The sequence below is a fragment of the Cibotium barometz genome, chromosome 63 (genome assembly GCF_041138505.1).
Source record: "Cibotium barometz isolate CiBa-2024 chromosome 63, ASM4113850v1, whole genome shotgun sequence".
NCBI lineage: Eukaryota > Viridiplantae > Streptophyta > Polypodiopsida > Cyatheales > Cibotiaceae > Cibotium > Cibotium barometz.
Genome location: NC_141108.1, coordinates 14,216,150 through 14,235,980, shown reverse-complemented (window position 1 = coordinate 14,235,980; position 19,831 = coordinate 14,216,150). Strand labels below are relative to the sequence as shown.

The following is a 19,831-nucleotide window of genomic DNA, read 5'->3' as shown; positions in this document are numbered from 1 at the left end:
AAAGGCCCGAGGGGTATTGATTGAGTTGGAATCTTCATCGTAGACAACTTTGGATGGAGAAACTCCTCCCCTTCCCCCCCCTCCCCCCCCCTTTTCTATCCCCATGTTGCGTGCTCGTTTGGGCATAAAGTGAATTCTAACGCCGTAGACACCGATAGAGCGGGCCCAGCCCCCCTCTTCTATCCCCATGTTTGCGTGCTCGTTTGGGCATAAAGTGAATTCTAACGCCGTAGACACTGATAGAGCGGGCCCATATGCCTTCGTCTATGAACTAAGGGTGGGCGCCCAAAAGGGGTGCTCCGTGTGAATTGGTCGAGCCCAAGATTTCAATCACGTTTTAGTTTCACTCTCAGAGCGCTGCTCTGCTGTGAGACCAGTAGGAGGCATGGCTTCTCCTCCTGTGCTCTCTACTCCTCTAGCAGATGCAATTGCGCAATCAGCTTCAAAACCCATCTCCACCATTTTATTTGTGATTGGTAAGTTCGCTTTTTTATTTTAAAAAGTAGAACAAAAAAGCATGCAGGGATTCTGTGTGTGTGTGTGTGTGTGTGTGTGTGTGTGTGTGTGTGTGTGTGTGCACTTTTTTGGTGATGTTGTTCATCCCTTCCTATTTCCGTGCTGCTCTCTTCGAGATTGCTATGATCTTGACGAGCTTTCACTCCAGCAGTTTGAAGAATTTTCCCAGTTTTTCTAGTTCGTTCTCATAGTTCCACCCGCTCCGGGTGACTATGACTGTACAGTTTACTATTTAATATAAATAGTGGTTTCACAAACAAAAAAAGAAGTGTGTGTGTGTGTGGTGGGGCCTCAAGGTCTGAGATACTTGGGGAATGTGTCCCGTATCTCCTCATCCAATTATAGTACCATCCTCCTCCATAATCAAGTGTAGAGCTGCGATGGCATCCCCTTCCTACGAGACTTAATCATGCAAGTATGTCTAAACAATCATAAATGAAAGAAAATTACTAGTGTCTAACCATAGTCTGTGTGTGGATGTCTAGACATTAAATGAAAGACAATTATTAGTCTCCAACTGTAGTCTATGTGTGGATGTCTAGCAAGATGGTGTTGTTCATCATGCATCAAACCATGGGATAAAGTTGGATGCTTTCTGGTGAGATGGGAGAGCCTATGTGATTGTGATGGAGGAGAGATTCTCAGAGTCGGAATGGTGCTCCACTAGAGCAACCACAAATGCAAGGCACCTTCATTAAAACAGCTAAATGGCTATAGCTGCGTCGGAATGGTGCTCCACTAGAGCAACCACAAATGCAAGGCACCTTCATTAAAACAGCTAAATGGCTATAGCTGCCCCTAGGTGCACCTTCATTAAAACAGCTAAATGACTACAGCTGCCCCTAGGTGCACCTTCATTAAAACAGCTAAATGACTACAGCTGCCCCTAGGTGCACCAATGATTGACATTGCATGCAAAAGAACCAAGACCTAGGAGAGAGGGCCCCTGTAAGACTTCTTGTTGAACATCAGTTGGACACGCTCAGTGGTAATATAACCCTCTTTGGACCTTGAGAGGAGATGGTCAGATGAGTAAGTAAACCCATGAGTCTGTGATGGATGATAGATAAACCCCCTCATCTCAGGGGATTACTAATTCTAGTAATTCAATTCTTTTTTTTGGTTTTCTAGTAGGATTTTCTCATTTTACTAGAGTATCACCACATTTATATGTTGTTGTGCGCCTCACATGCATTGGGGGAGAGACGGAGTCGCTTAACGTCGACTTTATTGATCTGGAGAGACCAATCGACGGAGAGACTTGAACCCAGGTGGGTTCATGTCATCCCAAGGGCAAAGAGAGAGAGAGAGAGAGAGAAAGAAAGAAAGAAAGAAAGTCATATTAATGTCCACGGAATGCCTTGAAGGCATATGGGACCAAAAACCGGTACCTCACAGTCATTACGAGAGAGAGAGAGAGAGAGAGAGAGAGAGAGAGAGAGGGTAGGGTTTGGGGAGGGATTCACCTTGGTACTTATGGTTTATGTTTCTTTTGAACTTTTTCCAGCAATGCAGGCAGAAGCCCTTCCCCTTGTGGAATCATTGAAGCTCCAGCAAGATGATGGTTCTTTGTAAGCCTCAACTGCCTTTACTTTCAATCATTTGTATCATTTATTTATGACTATGTTTTTTAATTCATGTTGATAGTTTTTGTTTATGTTTTGAATTTGAGGTGAAGTTCAAAAGATTTTTTGTTCAACACTTGGTTACACAGTGTTACTGTATGGATTTGAGAATATAAGTTACATGGATTGGAAGTTATGATGGCCTCCATTGTGATAATGTTTGGCTAAATACAAGTGTGTAACAGAGTGATCATCAGTGCAAGACATAAGCACACACACAAAAACAGTCACAATATCCACTAATCAATCTCTATATCAATTTTGAGAGGACAAGCTTTCTGTACAAAACTATGTCTGTGAATCTATCCAAAAGGTGATTTAATGCAGATAATTCCTTAGTTGATGAAGAGCGTTGTTGTTCCACCAAATGCTGGCTTCAGATCTGCTGCTATCCTCCTTCAAATGCATGCTTCAGCCTTCAGAGCTCTTGGAGGCTGCTTGACTGCTGATGGAGGAAGAAGAAAGATCGATGGAGGGTGGTGCTATTTATAGCACCTCGAGCCTCCTAAAGTGTTAGTTTACTGATCGGCTGCTTTTGGCCTGCTGCTCAACCTGCTCACCATTGTGCAGCACCCCAATGCAGCTGTCTGGCATCTGAATGCAGCCCACTTTTGGTCCTGTCCTGCCCGGCATCATTCCATGAGATCCCATGGGCAGCCCATCCTTAAAGATGCTGCCTAAACACGGCCCGGGCTTGATCATTCTCTACAGGTACAACAGCACACTCTTCCCCACTGGAATGGCAGCTGTCTTTAGTAGCATTTCCTCCTTAGCTCACAGTAATGGGCGAGACGTGTGCATGAACTGATCCTCATGAAATTAAACAGCCAGCTGAACTGGATACTTTTGAACTTCAGGGGCTCCCGAAGTTATTTATCATGGGATCCTCTCTTGTGTTTATAAGAATCACCAATTGTCCCAGCAATACCTCTTGAATTCAAGACTCCCATTATCCACCAGCTCTGGCTCATCTTCCTCTGCAACTTGGGCTCAAGATTACTCAAATGAAATATGAGGTGCATCTTCTGGGTGCTCAGTAACTCCACGTAAAACTGTTTGTAAGCCCACTGCTGGTGATCACATAGCTGCACAAAGAAATACCCACACTGCTGGTGATCACATAGCTGCACAAAGAAATACTCACATACTCTGATAAAAAGAGATTGCAATAAAAACTAGACTGGGTTGTAGGGCTTCTATGATGTCACTGGCTGAATCTCAGAGGTGAGTGAAAGTATCTCATGAAGAACTAACTTGGCAGTGGTGAATGCCCCTGGGTTAGTGCCTCAATGATTGGAGACACCGTTCAACGGCTGGTAGTTTGTATGGGGCCCGCTCACGATTAGATGAAACACAAGAGAAGGGTTGAAAGATGATGCTAATTTTGTGATCGACAGTTGAATCAATGGAAGAGAAGCAATCTAAAGAGTTGGGTCTGGAACAGGCTGCAGAAACACTGTGCTGATGGTCAAATGGACTGCTGAATCCATCTGACTGACAAGGGAAGTGGGGTCGGCTGGGCTGGAGCTCCAACAAGACTGAAGGCAAGGTCAAGCAGGGGTTTATATGAGGATTCTGATCCACCAAGGTTGAATTGACAGTTGGTTTTTCTGGTGCGGTAGTGAACTCCTATGGCAGAGGCTTCTTGAGGAAGACAGCTCACATGATTCATAGGGGTGCCCCAATGAACCACAACACTACTGCTAGGTCTAGGTGCAGTGGACCACACATTAGCAATCGTGGTCATGGAAGGAGGCACTAGTTTTGGGGGTGGATCTGATTCTAGGGCAACTATCATAGAAGCAATCACTCATCTGCTATCTGTGATCTGTTGGTGGTGCTGCAGGTAATGCCTCTTTGTGTATCCATGCTTATCACGAAGACAACAGTTGCCTGTGTGTACTTTCTTTCCTAGCTCCCTGGAAGGAGGTGCGAAGAGGGGACTCCTCCAATAGAACAGTCATCTAAACCGCCCAATGTCTCCACGGTTCTGTCTCCATCTCCTGTGTCTTATGGATGATGGCCTCCCCATCAAGTTTGCTGGACAAGGCAGAAGGCTTGAGAGTCTTGAGCAAGTGCAAGTGCTCCTTGTCGAAGGCAAACTTGAGCAAGTGCAAGTGCTCCCCATCAAGTTTTCTGGACAAGGCAGAAGGCTTGAGAGTCTTGAGCAAGTGCAAGTGCTCCTTGTCCAGCAAACTTGATGGCCCCCATCAAGTTTGCTGGACGGGGCAGAAGGCTTGAGAGTCTTGAGAATGCAAGTGCTCCTTGCATTCTGAATTCGCTCATCATCGACAGATTTTGAGTTGGATGAATAGTCTTAAAACTTAAAAGTGATGGCATAGGGCGTGGGCCATTGCTAGTTGCCATACAGAGTGCTTTGTGTTGGTTTGTGATGTAAGGACACGGAGGTGGTGAATGCCAAAGATCCTCGAAGAAAAAGCATTGAAAGGTTGGGTGACATTATCACCTGTGGGAATTGTTGCAACATGTGTGCTGGCAAGGGAGCCTGCTGCGATGGCAGTGGAGTAAGCAGATTGGCGAGTTGGAGCACGAGTCATGGCATGCACTTGTGCTTGGATCTGTGTTTGTTGCATTTGCATCTGCGTTTGAATCAAGAGTTGAAAATCAGCCAACAAGTCCTGGACTGTATGAGATAGGTCCAATGCATCAGACCAGGGGTTGTGGCTGGTCTGAGACATTCTTGGTGGAAAAAAATTACGCACCCAGGCTTGAGTGCTAGAGAAAACAAAAAAAAATCGCAAAGAGGCTGGGCTGACTGAGAAGCTTGCTCTAATGCGTAAGTCCACTGCTGTAATTACGTAAGAGCAGAGAGAATGTGTTGCACACAAAGGCTGCGTCTCTAGAACCCCCCTGTTTCTTGGTAAGAACCTGATTCATGTTATTCCATGGTTTGATGTGATCCAAAGTTTGTTAAAAGCTTGCCCAGCTTGGGTTGAATTTTTAAACTGTAACATGCGGAAACTTCGGGGGAGATCGGTAACTTCAATGATCAGAAATCAGCACACTTTTTGCGACGGAATTAACGCACAAAACTGAATGAAGATGTGCAGAAAATAGAGAGCGAGAGGGAGAGGAGAGGACACAATATTGGGTCCCGAATGCCCTCTGTAGGCCCCCCACCACGAATGGTGTATTTGCTTTATTCGAATGATGCAAATCTGAAAAGAAAATACAGAAAACTTGACCTTTCTTGGCTGAGATAACTCTGCCCTTGACCTACAGTCCTTCACCCCTTTGCGTTAGCAAATCCTTGGCTGTCCTGGCCCTTGATTAGCCTTGGCTCTTGGTGAATTATGAGATAACACAAAAGACTTGGGCCCTTGGTATTTATACTACCCATAAAGGCAGTCGTCCAGCTCTAATTCCAGTCAGCTCTGGCAGAAATTCAGCCCACGACTGATAAATAGCAATAAATGCTAGAAAAATCCTCTTAAATGCTATGCATGCTCTCATGGCTGGTTGGGCATTAGGCGCCTGTTTTCTAACAGGCCTGGGCACTGTATACATGCTGTTTGGAGATTGGGCAGCCTGTATGGGCTGCCCCATACTTGCCCTTACAGCCATAAAAAGGCTGGACAACCTGTATGCTACCCCTGGCTTGCCCCTATTCATGTCCCTATGACCACCAGTAATGGCGTCATGGACATCATGGAGAAGAGCTGCCCTGAAAGACTTCATGACACACAGTCGACCTTTGTAGAAAAGCCAACCATCGTGTATCTGAAAGTGGCATGGTCCTGTCAAATCCCCATAGGATCTCCTCGTGGAACGCTCCTGGTCAAGACTTGAAACCTGCAAACAAACCAAACAAACAAGACGGGGGTGCAGGCCTGACTCACCTCCCAACCTCGACAGCCGTGGGCAAGCCCACAAGACTTGGCTGTCTCCCCACCGAGCCACGAGCTGAGCTAACTAGATGGACGTACCGACCAATCTCTACCTCGTGACGTCCCATACCGCCACGAAGCTACCCTCGCGGGCCTCAAGACTGCTGCCGGCCTCGGCTGCATGAAGCAGGTGCACGTCTGCACTAGAGTCAGGCTCCTGACCATAGAGCTCTCACAAAGTCACGCAAGACTCTCTATGACTAACGACTAACCTTGGCCATCCTTTTATAGGTTCTTGGCCGGTCATCAGGCATCCACACTTGGGCGCCCGCCCGTCCATACTTGGGTGCCTGCTCGTTAGTCTATCCCTAACTCAGCTCGCCAATCAACCTGCCTAGCTCCCCAAACCTCGAAGCTAGTCTTGTGTGCGTGTAGCACACGGTAGATACACACTGTGCACATGACATACTCCCCTTCCTCTAAGAGCTCACTAAAAAGCCAGGGTAATCTCTCTGAAGAGTAGTCAATGTCTCCCATGTAGCGTCCTCCTGAACACGATCCTTCCACTTGATCTTGTATTCCGAGATAAGCGTATTACGCAATCTTCTTTCACGAAATCCAAGAATCTTTTCAGGTTCTTGTGGAACAAATGTCATGTCCTTGACATCTATGATTTCTTGAGGAGTAACTAACTGGTCTGTTCCACCCAGTACTTCCTTATGTCTACTGACATGAAATACAGGATGAACTTTCACATGAGAAGGCAAATCCAATTTATATGCAACTGAACCAATCCGTCGTGTAATACGACTCATGGCTAGCTGGGCATTAGGCGCCTGTTTTCTAACAGGCCTGGGCACTGTATGCATGCTGTTTGGAGACTGGGCAGCCTGTATGGGCTGCCCCATACTTGCCCTTACAGCCATAAAAAGACTGGACAACTTGTATGCTACCCCTGGCCTGCCCCTAGGGCTGTCCTACAGCCCCTCCATGGCCTATTCATGGTTGGTGGGTACAACCAGGGCCATCCTGGCCCTCATGGGGGTGGTTTTACACTGTCCCCATGCCCACACAATTACTTGGGGTAGCTCTATGGGCTGGCCCCTTACCTATATGCAAACCCTAACTATTTACACAATGATCTGGCATCCAGTACCATACCAGATACACAGAATCACTGACATCATTCCAGAGGGAGACTCACAGCGCGGATCGGCACTGTTTCATGTGCAGGACGATGCACACCTGACCTTGGACTAATGTGCAGGACAATGCACACCTGACCTCAGACGACCAGGATGGAACCCTGGTTGACTCGTCCTGGATTGGGCTCACATGGGACAAGTTTACCATCCCAGGTCTTGTCCTGCACCTTCTGTACAGATATGTCTACGTGGCATCCAAGTGCGGGATGCACGTGACATAAACCTCCCTTCCGTGTCTTTGGCCAGCTATTGGAACTTGGAAGGGGGAGAGTGAGACTAAAGGAGGGAAGGAAGTTGAAGCCCCTCCTACTGTAAACTTGGAAGGGGGAGAGTGAGACTAAAGGAGGGAAGGAAGCTGAAGCCCCTCCTACTGTAAACCAAGTTGGGGATGTTCAGAAAACTAAAGCTCTGAATGAAACCGATAGAGAGATGGTGAACTTTGAATAAGGAGGTGATTGGGAGGAGGCAGCCTCCAGGTGGGTCAGGAAAGGTAAAGTGAAGAAGGGCTTTACTCATGTTTTTTTTTTTTTTTTTGGGGGGGGTGGGGGACTCTACTGCCAAATGGGAGCTTGTTTTTTGGGCAAAATGTGGCCTCTCCTAGCATTGTTCAGTCTTTCTCATCTCCTTTAACCTTTTCCAAAAATTCGGTGCTGATCGCAATTCAATCAATCCATAGACCTGCTTCCGCAAGCACCCATGTTACATGAGAAACTATTCTCTTTTGCTCCCTTGAAGTGAAACTGCCTCATTTAGTTCATTTCTAGTAGGAAGCTGGAAGTCTGTCCATGAAATGTGGGGTCACATGGTTTGTGCCAGTCACATGCTTGATGCTTGGTGGCACATTTATGGCACACATGCCTTGCACTAGGGTGCATGTATCTTGTGGATGAGGGCTCCCACATCATGTAATAGGGTTATCTCATTAGAGAGCAATTTGCAATGCAATGAGAGTGTTTATTTTGTCATTAGGTTTTCCTTTTGGCATGAGTATTGCTCATCTCTGAACCCTTGATTAGTATTCTTAATCATGGCATTAATTACTGACTATGATAATCATGGCATTAATTACTGACTATGATCTACCCTAGTCTCATAAATTTCAAGTGAGGGGCAACAAATACAAAAGATATTCTAATGAGAGAGAGAGAGAGAGAGAGAGAGAGAGAGAGAGAGAGCATTTCAGCATGTTTATAAAAGAGAGATTCACGATCGAGAAGAGAGGGAAGGGAATTTTGCATTGGCTGCCTCACAGAGCCATGTAAGGCCTTCGACACCTCCCCAGCCTGCTCTTGGCCAAAGTCCATGTACTTTGCAACATCTGCCACACCAGGTTGGGTGCCATCTCTTGGTGGTATGTCCAGGAAAGACGATCGGCGAAGTGATGGAAGGCCCCCCATGGCAAACGGAGCTGCCCACTGTTTGGTAGCTCAGATGTCATCTCCTTGCCGAGCAAGTGGCCAATGGCTACAGCTGCCGGTGTGAACCGAGAACTCATGAATCCCCAATGAGCATGAAACGATGTTCCTCAAGCGCAGATCTATTGTTGCTTTGCCTGCTTGATGGAGGTCGTCGTGGTCGTCGTCTGCTCACAAGTCTACTGCTTCCATGGCTCAGATCAGTATGCTTGAGAGCTGAGCTAGATTTTTTGGACTCTGCTAAGGCGGCAGGCAGTAATGCTCAGTGCTATGAGCACATATGAAGTGGCAATCTACGTTGCTTGGGAAAAGGAGTGAAGCCAAGGAAAGGGAGAAGGAGATGTGGATGTGTTTTGGGGGGGAGGGGGGGGGTGGGGGATGGATGGCCGAGCCAAACATTGGCTGCATCTGTAGCAGGTTCAATTGCCCAACAAAACTGAATGAACGAACAAAAGGAGTGAACGTACGAAGAGCACTTGAACAAGATGATTGAAGCCATCTTTCCTTTGCTAAATTATCAATAATCAAAGCTGAAAACCCATACGACCACATAACCCATACACAATTTTCTCGATTAACTTACTTTAATGAAGACTTAAACAAGACTAATGAGGTTCTAAGCAAGAGTACTTTGAAGCAACACTATTTGAGATTAATAAAATGATAAACAATGGCTAAACGAGACTAAATGCTAGAGAGCATACATCGAGTAGAGAGCAATGAAGCCAACAACATGAGATATCCTTCATTCCAATAGAGGGGGTTTAAATACAAAATTGAGGGGCTCCTTTGCTCTCATCTTTCCATTTGCATATGGGATAAATTCTCATTACTCCTCAAAACCTATATGACCACTTAACCTATTTACAATGTCTGATCATACATCCTCCTTGAGATTAGAACCCATTTACAATGTGTGATCATACACTGATACCATCCTCCTCGAGATTAGAACGCAAAGCAGCCATAGCATCTCCCCTCCGTGATGGAAGCTCACCGTATTGTTGAAGGATATCCTGGATCTTCAGCTCCCGGGTGAAGGGAGACAGTCTCTGAGGTCGGGGGCTTCTCTTTCTCTCTCCCTCAATATTAACAAAAGACCCAAAGGGTTAATGATACACAAAAATTGTACAATGACTTCATGAGCATATAATACTAGGACGAGAAAAAACTGGCTACCTATTTTGTAAACTTGTGTATATGAAAATGCAGTACAAGGTAGTGCCATATAGAGATAATATACATGGCCTTTATCAACGGAGGGACGGAGTCACTCTGGTGGGGCTGCGTCACTGACCTCATATGGGGTCTCTATATCCACTGCCCGGGAGAGAGAGAGAGAGAGAGAGAGAGAGAGAGAGAGCTGTTTTGATATGATTTCTTTTTTTCAGATTTCCTCCAGGTGTGCCTTGGGTGAGGTATCATGGAATTTATGAGGGCTTAAACATAAGCATAGCTGTACCAGGGAAGTGTTTGATTTTTGGTGAGTGAAGCATTCATGTCTCCGTGTTTGGAAAGTGCACAACATGTATTTAGACTTCTTAAGTGACTATTTTACCATGGCCATACAACTCCTACTTTATGAAGTCTGGATGAAACACATGTCTCCTATGGTAGATGAACTCTCATGGCTTCAATGGACAGATTCCAGCTTGATGCTGTTGTGCCATTCTTTCTGTCCATGCAGGTGTGGACAATGTTGGAACTGTACCTTGCGCTTTGTTGACATATGCTGCTGTACAAGCAATTCACCCTGATTTGATCATCAATATGGGCACTGCTGGTGGCTTTAAGGTAGTAACTTGCTCAAATTTGCAACTCTGCTCTTAGCTCTAGCAGAGTGAATGTAACCGTACATCACATGCATGAGCCTCCTTCAAATGAAGAGAGAGGGCTCCAATTTATAGAGTTGGGGCTTCCATGAGTGAAAATGGAAAGAGAAGGCTACGATGACAAGTGGAGGGTGGCACAAGAGCTGAAGGGACACTTGTCTCACTTTGATCCACTGTCTTGCCACATGTCCCAATCTAAGAGATGGGTTCTTCCATAAACTTTATCTCTAAAAGTATCCCAACTGGTAGCCCATTTGTTATAGGTACTTTGGCAACTCTTGGTATTTGCTCAATTCCATACGTAATGACGCGAACAGAATTTCCATTGGAGTTGGGCTAAAAATAGCAACTCTCATAAAATTTAGGAGTGGGATCGTTTGTATCCCAAGATAACCCCCCATTCCCAAAGCTTGTACTTTCCAAATTTTTAGATGTCCTGGAGTCCACCGGACCTCTTTCATATTGGGAATGTCCAGGCTGGTGACATCCTCCCCAGCTTCTTAAAAGCTGTCCGCAACTTTAAGCTTCAAGTCATATATCCAAGATATAATCATGTCTCATCAAGTGGGCGAGACGAGACAATCTCATAAAAATCCAATATAATTGAAAGAATCCGTCCCAAATAAATGGGCGAGACTAAATAAGTCTCTATAATACCAATATAAAAATCATGCTCCAAATAAATGGGCGAGATAAAACAGTCCCATAAGTCCAGATATCATAATCCTGTCCCAAAATAAATGACGAGACAAAACAATCCCACAAAGTCCAGATATCATAATTCATGTCCCAAAATTAATGGGCGAGACAAAATAAGTCTTCATAATACCAGTTTCCAGTCTACTGATCCTTGGCGTAGACACAAGTCCCCTGCCAACAAGGCGTCAGTCCACATGACCCTTGGTGTAGACTAAGTCCCCTGCCAACTAGGTGTCATGTCCACTCTACCACTTGCACTCCGCATTGATACTCTGACCACACATTTTGGATGAGAGGTGGGCTCAAGTGTGAAACATAAGATGCGAATCACTTAAAGGCATAGTTATCTTGGTGCTCCATAAACATTTATGCTACACATAGTTATAGGAATTTCGGCCACTAGTAGAAATCCAGAGAGAAATCCTCGATCCATGAGATAACCATGAGTTCCATAAGTCCAACGCATCCCAAATAAAGGGAGCCAAAAAGAATAATCCATTCTAGTAAAAGGGAGCCATAAACATAATCCAACTTGAGGATGGATCCAAATCCCTAGAAAAGAAGTACAGGAATGATGAATCCATAGACATGTATACTATACTTCCATAAGGAAGTCCAACAATGCATGGAGAAGATCCATAATCCAAAGGAAGTCCATCTGTCCATAAAGAAGCTCCATAATCAATGGATCTATTCTAGGTTCTTATGTTGCTTTCGCTTGTTACATATATGTTCTTATGCTGATTTCTCTTTTTACATATATGTTCTTATGTTGCTCTCTCTTCCCCCCCGTTGGATAGGCCAAGGGTGCAAGGGTAGGAGATGCTTTTATAGCAACAGAGGCAGCTAACTACGATCGGCGAATACCTATACTAGTATGTGACAATTGTCTTTATACCAACATTCTAGCTTCATTGTAAAAATTTGTTGCTATTTTAAACAGGAGTTGACTGGTGCAGATTTTTGATAAATATGCCATTGGTGCCAATGGAGCCACCCCGACTCCGAATCTAGTGCAGACTTTGCAATTAAAGGTTATAACTGGATCTTTGCAATCTTTAAGAATAGTTATTTTTTTCATGTGGAGGTAATTAGTCCGAGTCCTTTCAGGAAGGCAAGTTGTCGACTGGTAATTCGCTAGATATGACACCCCGGGATGAAGAATTGATCAAGGCAAATGATGCTTCTGTCAAGGATATGGAGGTATGTATATCTGGTACACAAATAATCAATTGGCAACCAAAACTATTAGTTTAAAAGAAGGCCTGTCATGGAGTAGTCCAAGCACAAGCTAGATGATAAGTCAAACAAGTGCATGATAAGTGACCAATCTCTTCAGAAGGCTAGATAGGGATGTAAGAGAATACAACGTGTGGTGTATACAAGAGAACACTCACAAGAATTAGGATCTTTCACAGCACAAAACTTTAAAACTCAAATTTCACAATAATAGAGATAGAGAAGAATACTGTATTACTGAAGTGATACAATAGGTGGCAGATCCCCACACCCATGTGCTCCTTTGAAGGGAGCTTTGATGGCTGATCCGGAACTGTTAAGACAGAGGCTGTATGTTAGTAGAAGCTAGGAAGTAAACTCACAGTGATGACTGATTAATTGTGTGGAGAAGGAGCCGGCCGTGTATCTATATAGGCTTGTATATGCGGGGCAGTCTTGGCATGACTGCATAAGTCGGCTGTCATTGTGGGTGCCACCGTTGCAGTGTAGACTCAGCCCATAAAGATACATTAGTAACTGCGTTGCAGCTATCCCACCTCCCACGGGCATTTGGGCTCAACTTTGCCTTGTTCGGGTCCCACAATATTGTTGGCATTATCATCTCCAGATTGGGCATATATGTGCATATTTCATGCTGTATCTGGCTAGATTTATGAGGCCATGCATTCATCTTATTTTAGATATTTTTCTTCTATTTTTGTCTATTTTTAAGACATTATTCTAGTATTTTTTGCATAGTTGGCCAGCCCAGTGTTTTTATACTACCGACCAACCTATAAATAGGTGGCTTGGGTTATAGCATCATTAGCACATCATTATTTAGCTACTACTGTTGGTTGTATGCACCTACGGGCAGCCCTCGTGCTCTACTTCAGATAACAAGTTTTCTACTTCAGTTCTTTTGCACGTGTGTTTCTTTGCAAAATCTATTTGCTGTTTTTTCTGATTTACAGCCATTCTTTAATGGTATCTGAGCCCAGTGTTACAAAGGGACCTGCGTTTTCTACACCTATTGCTGTAGGCAAAGATCCACCGCATCTACATCTACAAAGGAGCTGCGTTTTCTGTTGTGGACCTGCGTTTTCCATTGAGGAGCTGCGTTTTCCACTGAGGAGCTGCGTTTTCTGTTGTGGACCTGCGTTTTCCATTGAGGAGCTGCGTTTTCCACTGAGGAGCTGCGTTTTCTGTTGAGGACCTTCGTTTTCCACAGAGGTGTTGTGTTTTCAGCCTGAGATCTGCGTTTTCAGATGTCAACCTCGTATTTTGGTGCTACAATAGGGTTTTAACCTAGGGGAGTCATTTCTTACCTCTCCTTTTGGTTTCCCACCCTCCCATCCCTTCTTCTCCTTTCTTTTCTCTTGGCTGCACTCAGCTTTCCAGGAGGAGTTTGCTGATTTTCTGATCAGCTTTGTTGAAGAGGAGGATTCTGCTGCAGTATCAGAGGTTATGGCTTCTGGTCATAGTCATTCTTCTCTCTCTGGGATTCTCTTTTCTTCTCCCTGATCCCAAGCCCCAACTTCACAGGCTTCTTCTTCCCAGCTTCTTGTTTCTCTACCTTATTCCCAGATTCCTACTTCTTTTCCTTCCATATTCCCCACCACCACCACTTCTCTTGTTTCTCCCCTCCCACAAACCCTCATCCCAACCCCTTCCCATGTGCCATCCTATTCACTCTCTCAAGTGAGTGATTCCATGAAGCTGACTGCTACCAACTACCATACTTGGTCGTTTTATATGCAATTGCTTCTTGAAGGAGCAGCTGTGTGGCCCTCTGTCACCACTCCTCACTTGGTGGATCCCGCGTTTCGTGGAGTTCTAGATGCACGGGCTTGTCTCATCATCATCCATTGTATAACACCATCTATCCAGGCACAATTCATATCTTCCCGGAGTGATGCCAGTCAGATGTGGAATGAGATTCAGAGGAGGTTCGGGAGAGTATCTTCCGTGGAGATTGCTAAGTTGGAGGCGGATCTTGAGAAGATTGCCATCAGTGACTTAGATAATATCATTGATAAGATTGGGGAATTCACAAGGATCAAGAGGCAGCTTGAGGAGTATGGGAGCTCGATCAACAACCCGATCCATAAACTGCTTGGTAAGCTGCCATCATCCTTTGACTCTTTCAAAGATCACATCTACTTCCATGAGCCTCTACTCTCTTTTGTGAGGAAGTTGTGACTTACTTACATGACAAATGTTTATTGAGAGGCAAAGGGAAGACAGATTCTTCCTTTGTTGCCCAAAGTAAGGGCATTCAAAGGAGGCAAAGGAGGCATCAACAACAAAAGCGAGAAGGGCAAAAGCAAGGATTCTAAGGAATCCAAAGGTTCCAAAGAGGAGGAGTGTGTTTATTGTGGCAGGCGTGGCCATACGGAGGCTCGGTGTTTTCAAAGCGTAATGATTCCAAAGCCGCCAAAGCCAAGTACAAAGCCAAGGATACCTCCAAAGATGTTGACAAAGATTCCAAGGACAAAGGCAAGGACAAGGTTCCAAAGGAGGGCAATGCCAAAGTGGCATACATGGTAGTTACAGATTCTCCCGTTTCTTCATAGGATTCCTTCCTTGTGGTCATAGAGATCACTTATGATGCAGAGGTGAGTGCCACACATGAAGAAATTGAGTGGATTGGTGATAGCGGCGCTTCGGCACATATGACCAAACATTCTCACATTATGGAGGATTACAAGCCACTTTCTTCTTCTGTACGCATTGGAGATGACTCCTCCTTACCTGTCCATGGAGTTGGTAACATTTCTTTTGGTTCCTTTGCTTCTTTACATGATGTTTTACATGTGCCACGTATTTCGAAGAATTTGTTTTCAGTGAACATGGCTGCTCGGAAAGGACTTGGCATTTATTTCGACGAGGTGATTGATCGGAGGACTCTTACGGTTGTGGCTAATGGTGTTCATGATGAAGGCCTCTACAAGATCACCAACTTCTCTTCTCAGATTTCTTCCTCGGAATCTCATCTTCATCAGCTTTTCTCTCCCTCCCAGATGTAGTGTCCAGGCTTATGGCAGTAGTGACATTTTCCCTTCTTTTTGGGCTTGTTTGCATCCCCTTTGTTAGACTTTTCACCACTAGAAGAGGGCTGTCCATGACCAGCCTTGCTAGAGTGTTGTCCCCCATGCCTAAAGCTCTTTGCTTTACCCTTATCCTTGGCTGTAAATGCCTTTTCTCCACCACGGTTGCTTGATAAGTTTGCTCTTGTTTGCTCTTCTTGCAAGAGTAAACCCACGAGCTCTTCAAAAGTGACGGGATGAGCACCTCCTCTCATCGAGAGGTTGAGAGAGGTGTGAAAACCCAAGTAGGAAGGCGGTAAAGAATGAAGAGTGTTGGTGACCATCTGTCTCTCTGGGATAACCTTATCAATGTTGAGCAATTGTTCCTGCAAATCTTTCACTTTGGTGAGATGATCTGCCATGGAGTCACCCTCATCCATAGAAAGAAGATCCAATTGCCTCTTCAAGTAGGCAACTCTTGTCTCGTTGCGTACCTGATACATTGCTTCCAATGTGTCCCATGCAAGCTTCGATGTCTTGCAAGAACGAATGTGCGGAATAATAGTCCTTTTCACCGAAAGGGCTATCAATGACATGGCCTGTGCATCTCTAGAGTCCCATCTCTTCTGCTAAGTGCCCTTGGTTAAGCCCTGTTCACACATAGCACTACCATAAGTGAGCATATGCCTACACTTGTTGCTCGTGGATATGCTCAAAATGCCGGCGAGGACTTTGATGAGACATTTGCTCCTACAGCCAGGTTTACTTCCATTCGTATTGTTTTGGCTCTGGCTGCTCGTTTCAGATGGCCTGTGTTCCAGATGGATGTTAAATCTGCCTTTCTGAACGGTGATTTAGAGGAGGAAGTTTATGTGGAGCAGCCTCCTGGTTTTGTGATTCAAGGACATGAGGACCATGTTTACTTGTTGAAGAAAGCTCTTTATGGTCTCAAACAAGCACCTCGTGCTTGGTATCAAAAGATTGGTGCTTTCTTGTTATCTCTTGGTTTTGAGAGGTCATATGCAGATCCAAACCTCTATGTGCTTCTTTCTGATGGGGATATATGCATCATTGTGCTTTATGTTGATGACCTCATTCTCGCAGGCTCACAGATTGAGTTGGTCACTTAGGTTCAGTCTCAACTTTCCCTCACGTTTGAGATGACGGACCTTGGATTACTTCATTATTTTCTTGGTCTGGAGGTTTGGCAGAGAAATGATTGCATCTTCATTTCCCAGGAGAAGTATGTGAAGAAGTTGCTTGCAACTTATGGTTTGACAGATTGCTCTCCTCTCTCTTGTCCTATGAATTCCAATGCGAAATTGTCTAAGGAGGATGATACACCTTTGGTGGATTCCATAGAATACCGGCAGTTAGTTGGCTCCTTGCTTTATCTTGTCAACACCCGATCGGATCTCTCTTATGCTATGAGCGTACTCAGCCAGTTCTCTTCAGCAGCTCGGAGATCTCATTGGCAGGCAGCTTTGAGAGTGCTTCGGTATCTTCGTGGCACATCAGATTATGGCATCACTTATTCTGGTGGTGGTTCTTTGGTGGGCTTTACGGATGCTGATTGGGCTGGTTGCATTGATACTCGGAGATCTACTACAGGATATTGTTTCATGCTTGGTACAGGATTGGTCTCTTGGAAATCTCAGAAGCAGAGGATTGTTGTTGCTTCTTCTACCGAGGCTGAGTACAAATCCTATCTTCTCTCCACAGCCGAGGCGTTATGGATACATCAAATTTTGGAGCATTTATGTTGTGCGGATGATTCCCCTGTTGTCATCTTCTCGGATTCTTAGAGTGCCATTGCTTTAGCTTAGAATCTTGTGATACATAGCCGCTCCAAACACATTGAGGTTCACTATCATTTTGTTCGGGAATGGATTGAGCTTGGTCTTCTTCGACTTGAGTATTGTTCCACTTAGGACAAACTTGCTGACCTCTTCACCAAACCGCTCCCTCAAGCTTCTTTGGATGTCTTTCTTCAGCGTGCTGGAGTTGGTCCGCCCATTTGGCGCTGAAGAGGAGGTGTTGGCATTATCATCTCCAGATTGGGCATATATGTGCATATTTCATGCTGTATCTGGCCAGATTTGTGAGGCCATGCATTCATTTTATTTTAGATATTTTTCTACTATTTTTGTCTATTTTTAAGACATTATTCTAGTATTTTTTGCACAGTCGGCCAGCCCACTGTTTTTATACTGGCCGACCAGCTCTTGTCCAACCTATAAATAGGTGGCTTGGGTTAGAATCATTAGCACATCATTATTCAGCTATTGCTGTTGGTTGTATGCACCTACGGGCAGCCCTCATGCTCTACTTCAGTAGATAACAAGTTTTCTACTTCAGTTCTTTTGCACATGTGTTTCTTTGCAAGATCTATTTGCTGTTTTTTCTGATTTACAGCCATTCTTTCAAATATTAGGATAGGGTGTCCAAGAGTGAAGTCTACCTACTCCATGTGTGGACCGTTATCTCACTGTCGACCGTTATAACGGTCTAGTGTAGCATGTCGACTATTTGGCAATGTGCCAAATCTAATCCAAGCCGTCTCTAAACCATCTGGCCTCATGCCGGGTGCGTGGGCTGCTCAACTATGGCTACTCCTCATAATGGGGACCGTACAAACATGAGCTAGCCCGGTGCCTGGACAATAAAATATGAGGGTGGAGCATTGATATCCAACAAGGGAGTGATGTAGGCACATGTCCACACCATCTTTTCTTTGTAGCTTACATATTAGAAACGGCAGCACACAACTTGTTGTCTGCCTCTCTTTTGCGCATGTGTGCACACACACACACACATGCACTGAACAACTAGGTGCCTTAATTCTATGTAAGATAGTTATATCCCAGTTTTGCATATGCATCACACAATTCTTTTACAAGTTGAAAAAGTACAAATGAAGATTGCAATGTGTCATGTGTCTGATGTCTTCTGGCTAAGGCCACACAGAAAAGTATATGTGCATATGTTATACATTTGCAAACTTAGTCTGTGTCTAATGATGTCTAGCAGTTAAGGTTCATGAATGATTTTGAATCACGTTTTCTCAGGGTGCATCAGTGCTCTATGTGGCACGCCTTTTGTCTATACCCATGATTTTATTAAAGGTGGTTACTGACATTGTGGATGGAGGAAGACCCACTTCAGAAGAGTTTTTGGAAAATTTATCAACTGCATCTTTTGTGCTACTTCAAAAGTCAACACAGATCTTGCACTTTATCAAAGGAAAGGCTTTAAGTGATCTGTAAAACCTCATCACATCAATATGTCTGACATGAAAGCGGGTTCCATTGAACTATTGGCGTTACCTTAAGATGTGGCAAACATCTGGATGGTTTTACGGCATAAGACTACACAATCAGCATTGTGTCCTTGCAAGAGTGGGTGTACATAAAGATAAAGGAAGCTGCATCCAAGTAATGGAGTGCTCATAATATCTGCATCAACTTGATTTACTCAAGACAATGTAACACATTGTTAATATTTTTTGAATCTGGTGAATTGCACCAAAAACTGATATTACAAATCCTACTCCACTCAAGACAGTATGGTACATAATACAAATATTTTTTATTTCAACAAAATCATGCTGCTGGGTGTGCAGTTCATTCACATTTTATACATGATTTTGATAAAATATTTTTTTGTTCCATGGGCAGGAGAGTGTCTCAAGGTGTCTATCAGGCAATTGTAGGGCTATATATGTAACACGGCATTTAAATTTCTAGAACAGCATTAGGGTGTTTATGCCATGGAAGTGGGGTGGATCGATGGTGGAGACTCCCTGTCGCTTCTCTGACAGTCCCTTACCTGCTGTTGTTAATTATGAGAGCAGGTGGACGAGCAGGCCTTACTGTGTAGCTATCCACTTGATTTTCAAGCCCTTGGTTCTCCCCATTTTCAAGCTTGGATGTGAAAAGGGTGCCATTACATACATGTATATATGCATGTGTATCAGATGGCGGTATTCGTATGTTGTGTGAATGCAGGTGTGTGTGCTTCGTTTATTGCCATTATAAGTACTTGAGGAACATTCTCAACAGCAATGAAATCATATAATAGGCCATGACTATGGGGACAAAAACATTTAGGGGTAGTCAAAGTGTTACATTACATTGGAGTAGCTAGGTCAAGAAAGTGATTGTTTGAATGTAAAAGCCAAAGCCATTTCAGCTAAGGACTCGTTACTCTTGCTAGATTGTGCCAACCAACAACAATTTTCAGTGTAGGTAGTGCAAAAGTACAAGAATGTAACAAGCCTCCTCTGTTGGTGTGTTGTGAAAAAAAGCATATTTCAATGCAAATTTTGTTAGTACACTATGAAGCTAACTCTGGCACCATTCTCTTTGTGCCTTGTGCAGCTGTGTCCCAGGATACTTTAGGAATTCCTCCATTCCATAAAAACCTTTTTAAGTAAGAATCAATG

The 19,831-nt window shown here is 44.3% G+C and overlaps 1 protein-coding gene across 1 annotated transcript; it reads left to right on the top strand.

Moving 5' to 3' along the window:
• The first annotated feature begins 289 nt into the window (after positions 1 to 289).
• Positions 290 to 18,989, top strand: LOC147603724 (5'-methylthioadenosine/S-adenosylhomocysteine nucleosidase-like). The gene is made up of 8 exons (XM_086795884.1): positions 290 to 476; positions 2,024 to 2,087; positions 10,001 to 10,092; positions 10,297 to 10,403; positions 11,941 to 12,015; positions 12,100 to 12,174; positions 12,251 to 12,343; positions 18,456 to 18,989. The coding sequence occupies exons 1-8, from the start codon at positions 386 to 388 to the stop codon at positions 18,651 to 18,653; spliced, it is 795 nt and encodes a 264-aa protein (XP_086652010.1). The 5' UTR covers positions 290 to 385; the 3' UTR covers positions 18,654 to 18,989.
• Positions 18,990 to 19,831: the final 842 nt, after the last annotated feature.

Bases quoted from the DNA above. Each gene is read 5' to 3' on its own strand.
- LOC147603724 (XM_086795884.1), top strand. From the start codon at position 386: ATGGCTTCTCCTCCTGTGCTCTCTACTCCTCTAGCAGATGCAATTGCG. The intron at 2,088-10,000 runs GTAAGCCTCAAC...TCTTTTTTTCAG, and splicing joins CAGCAAGATGATGGTTCTTT to ATTTCCTCCAGGTGTGCCTT. The intron at 12,016-12,099 runs GTATGTGACAAT...TGACTGGTGCAG, and splicing joins ATCGGCGAATACCTATACTA to ATTTTTGATAAATATGCCAT.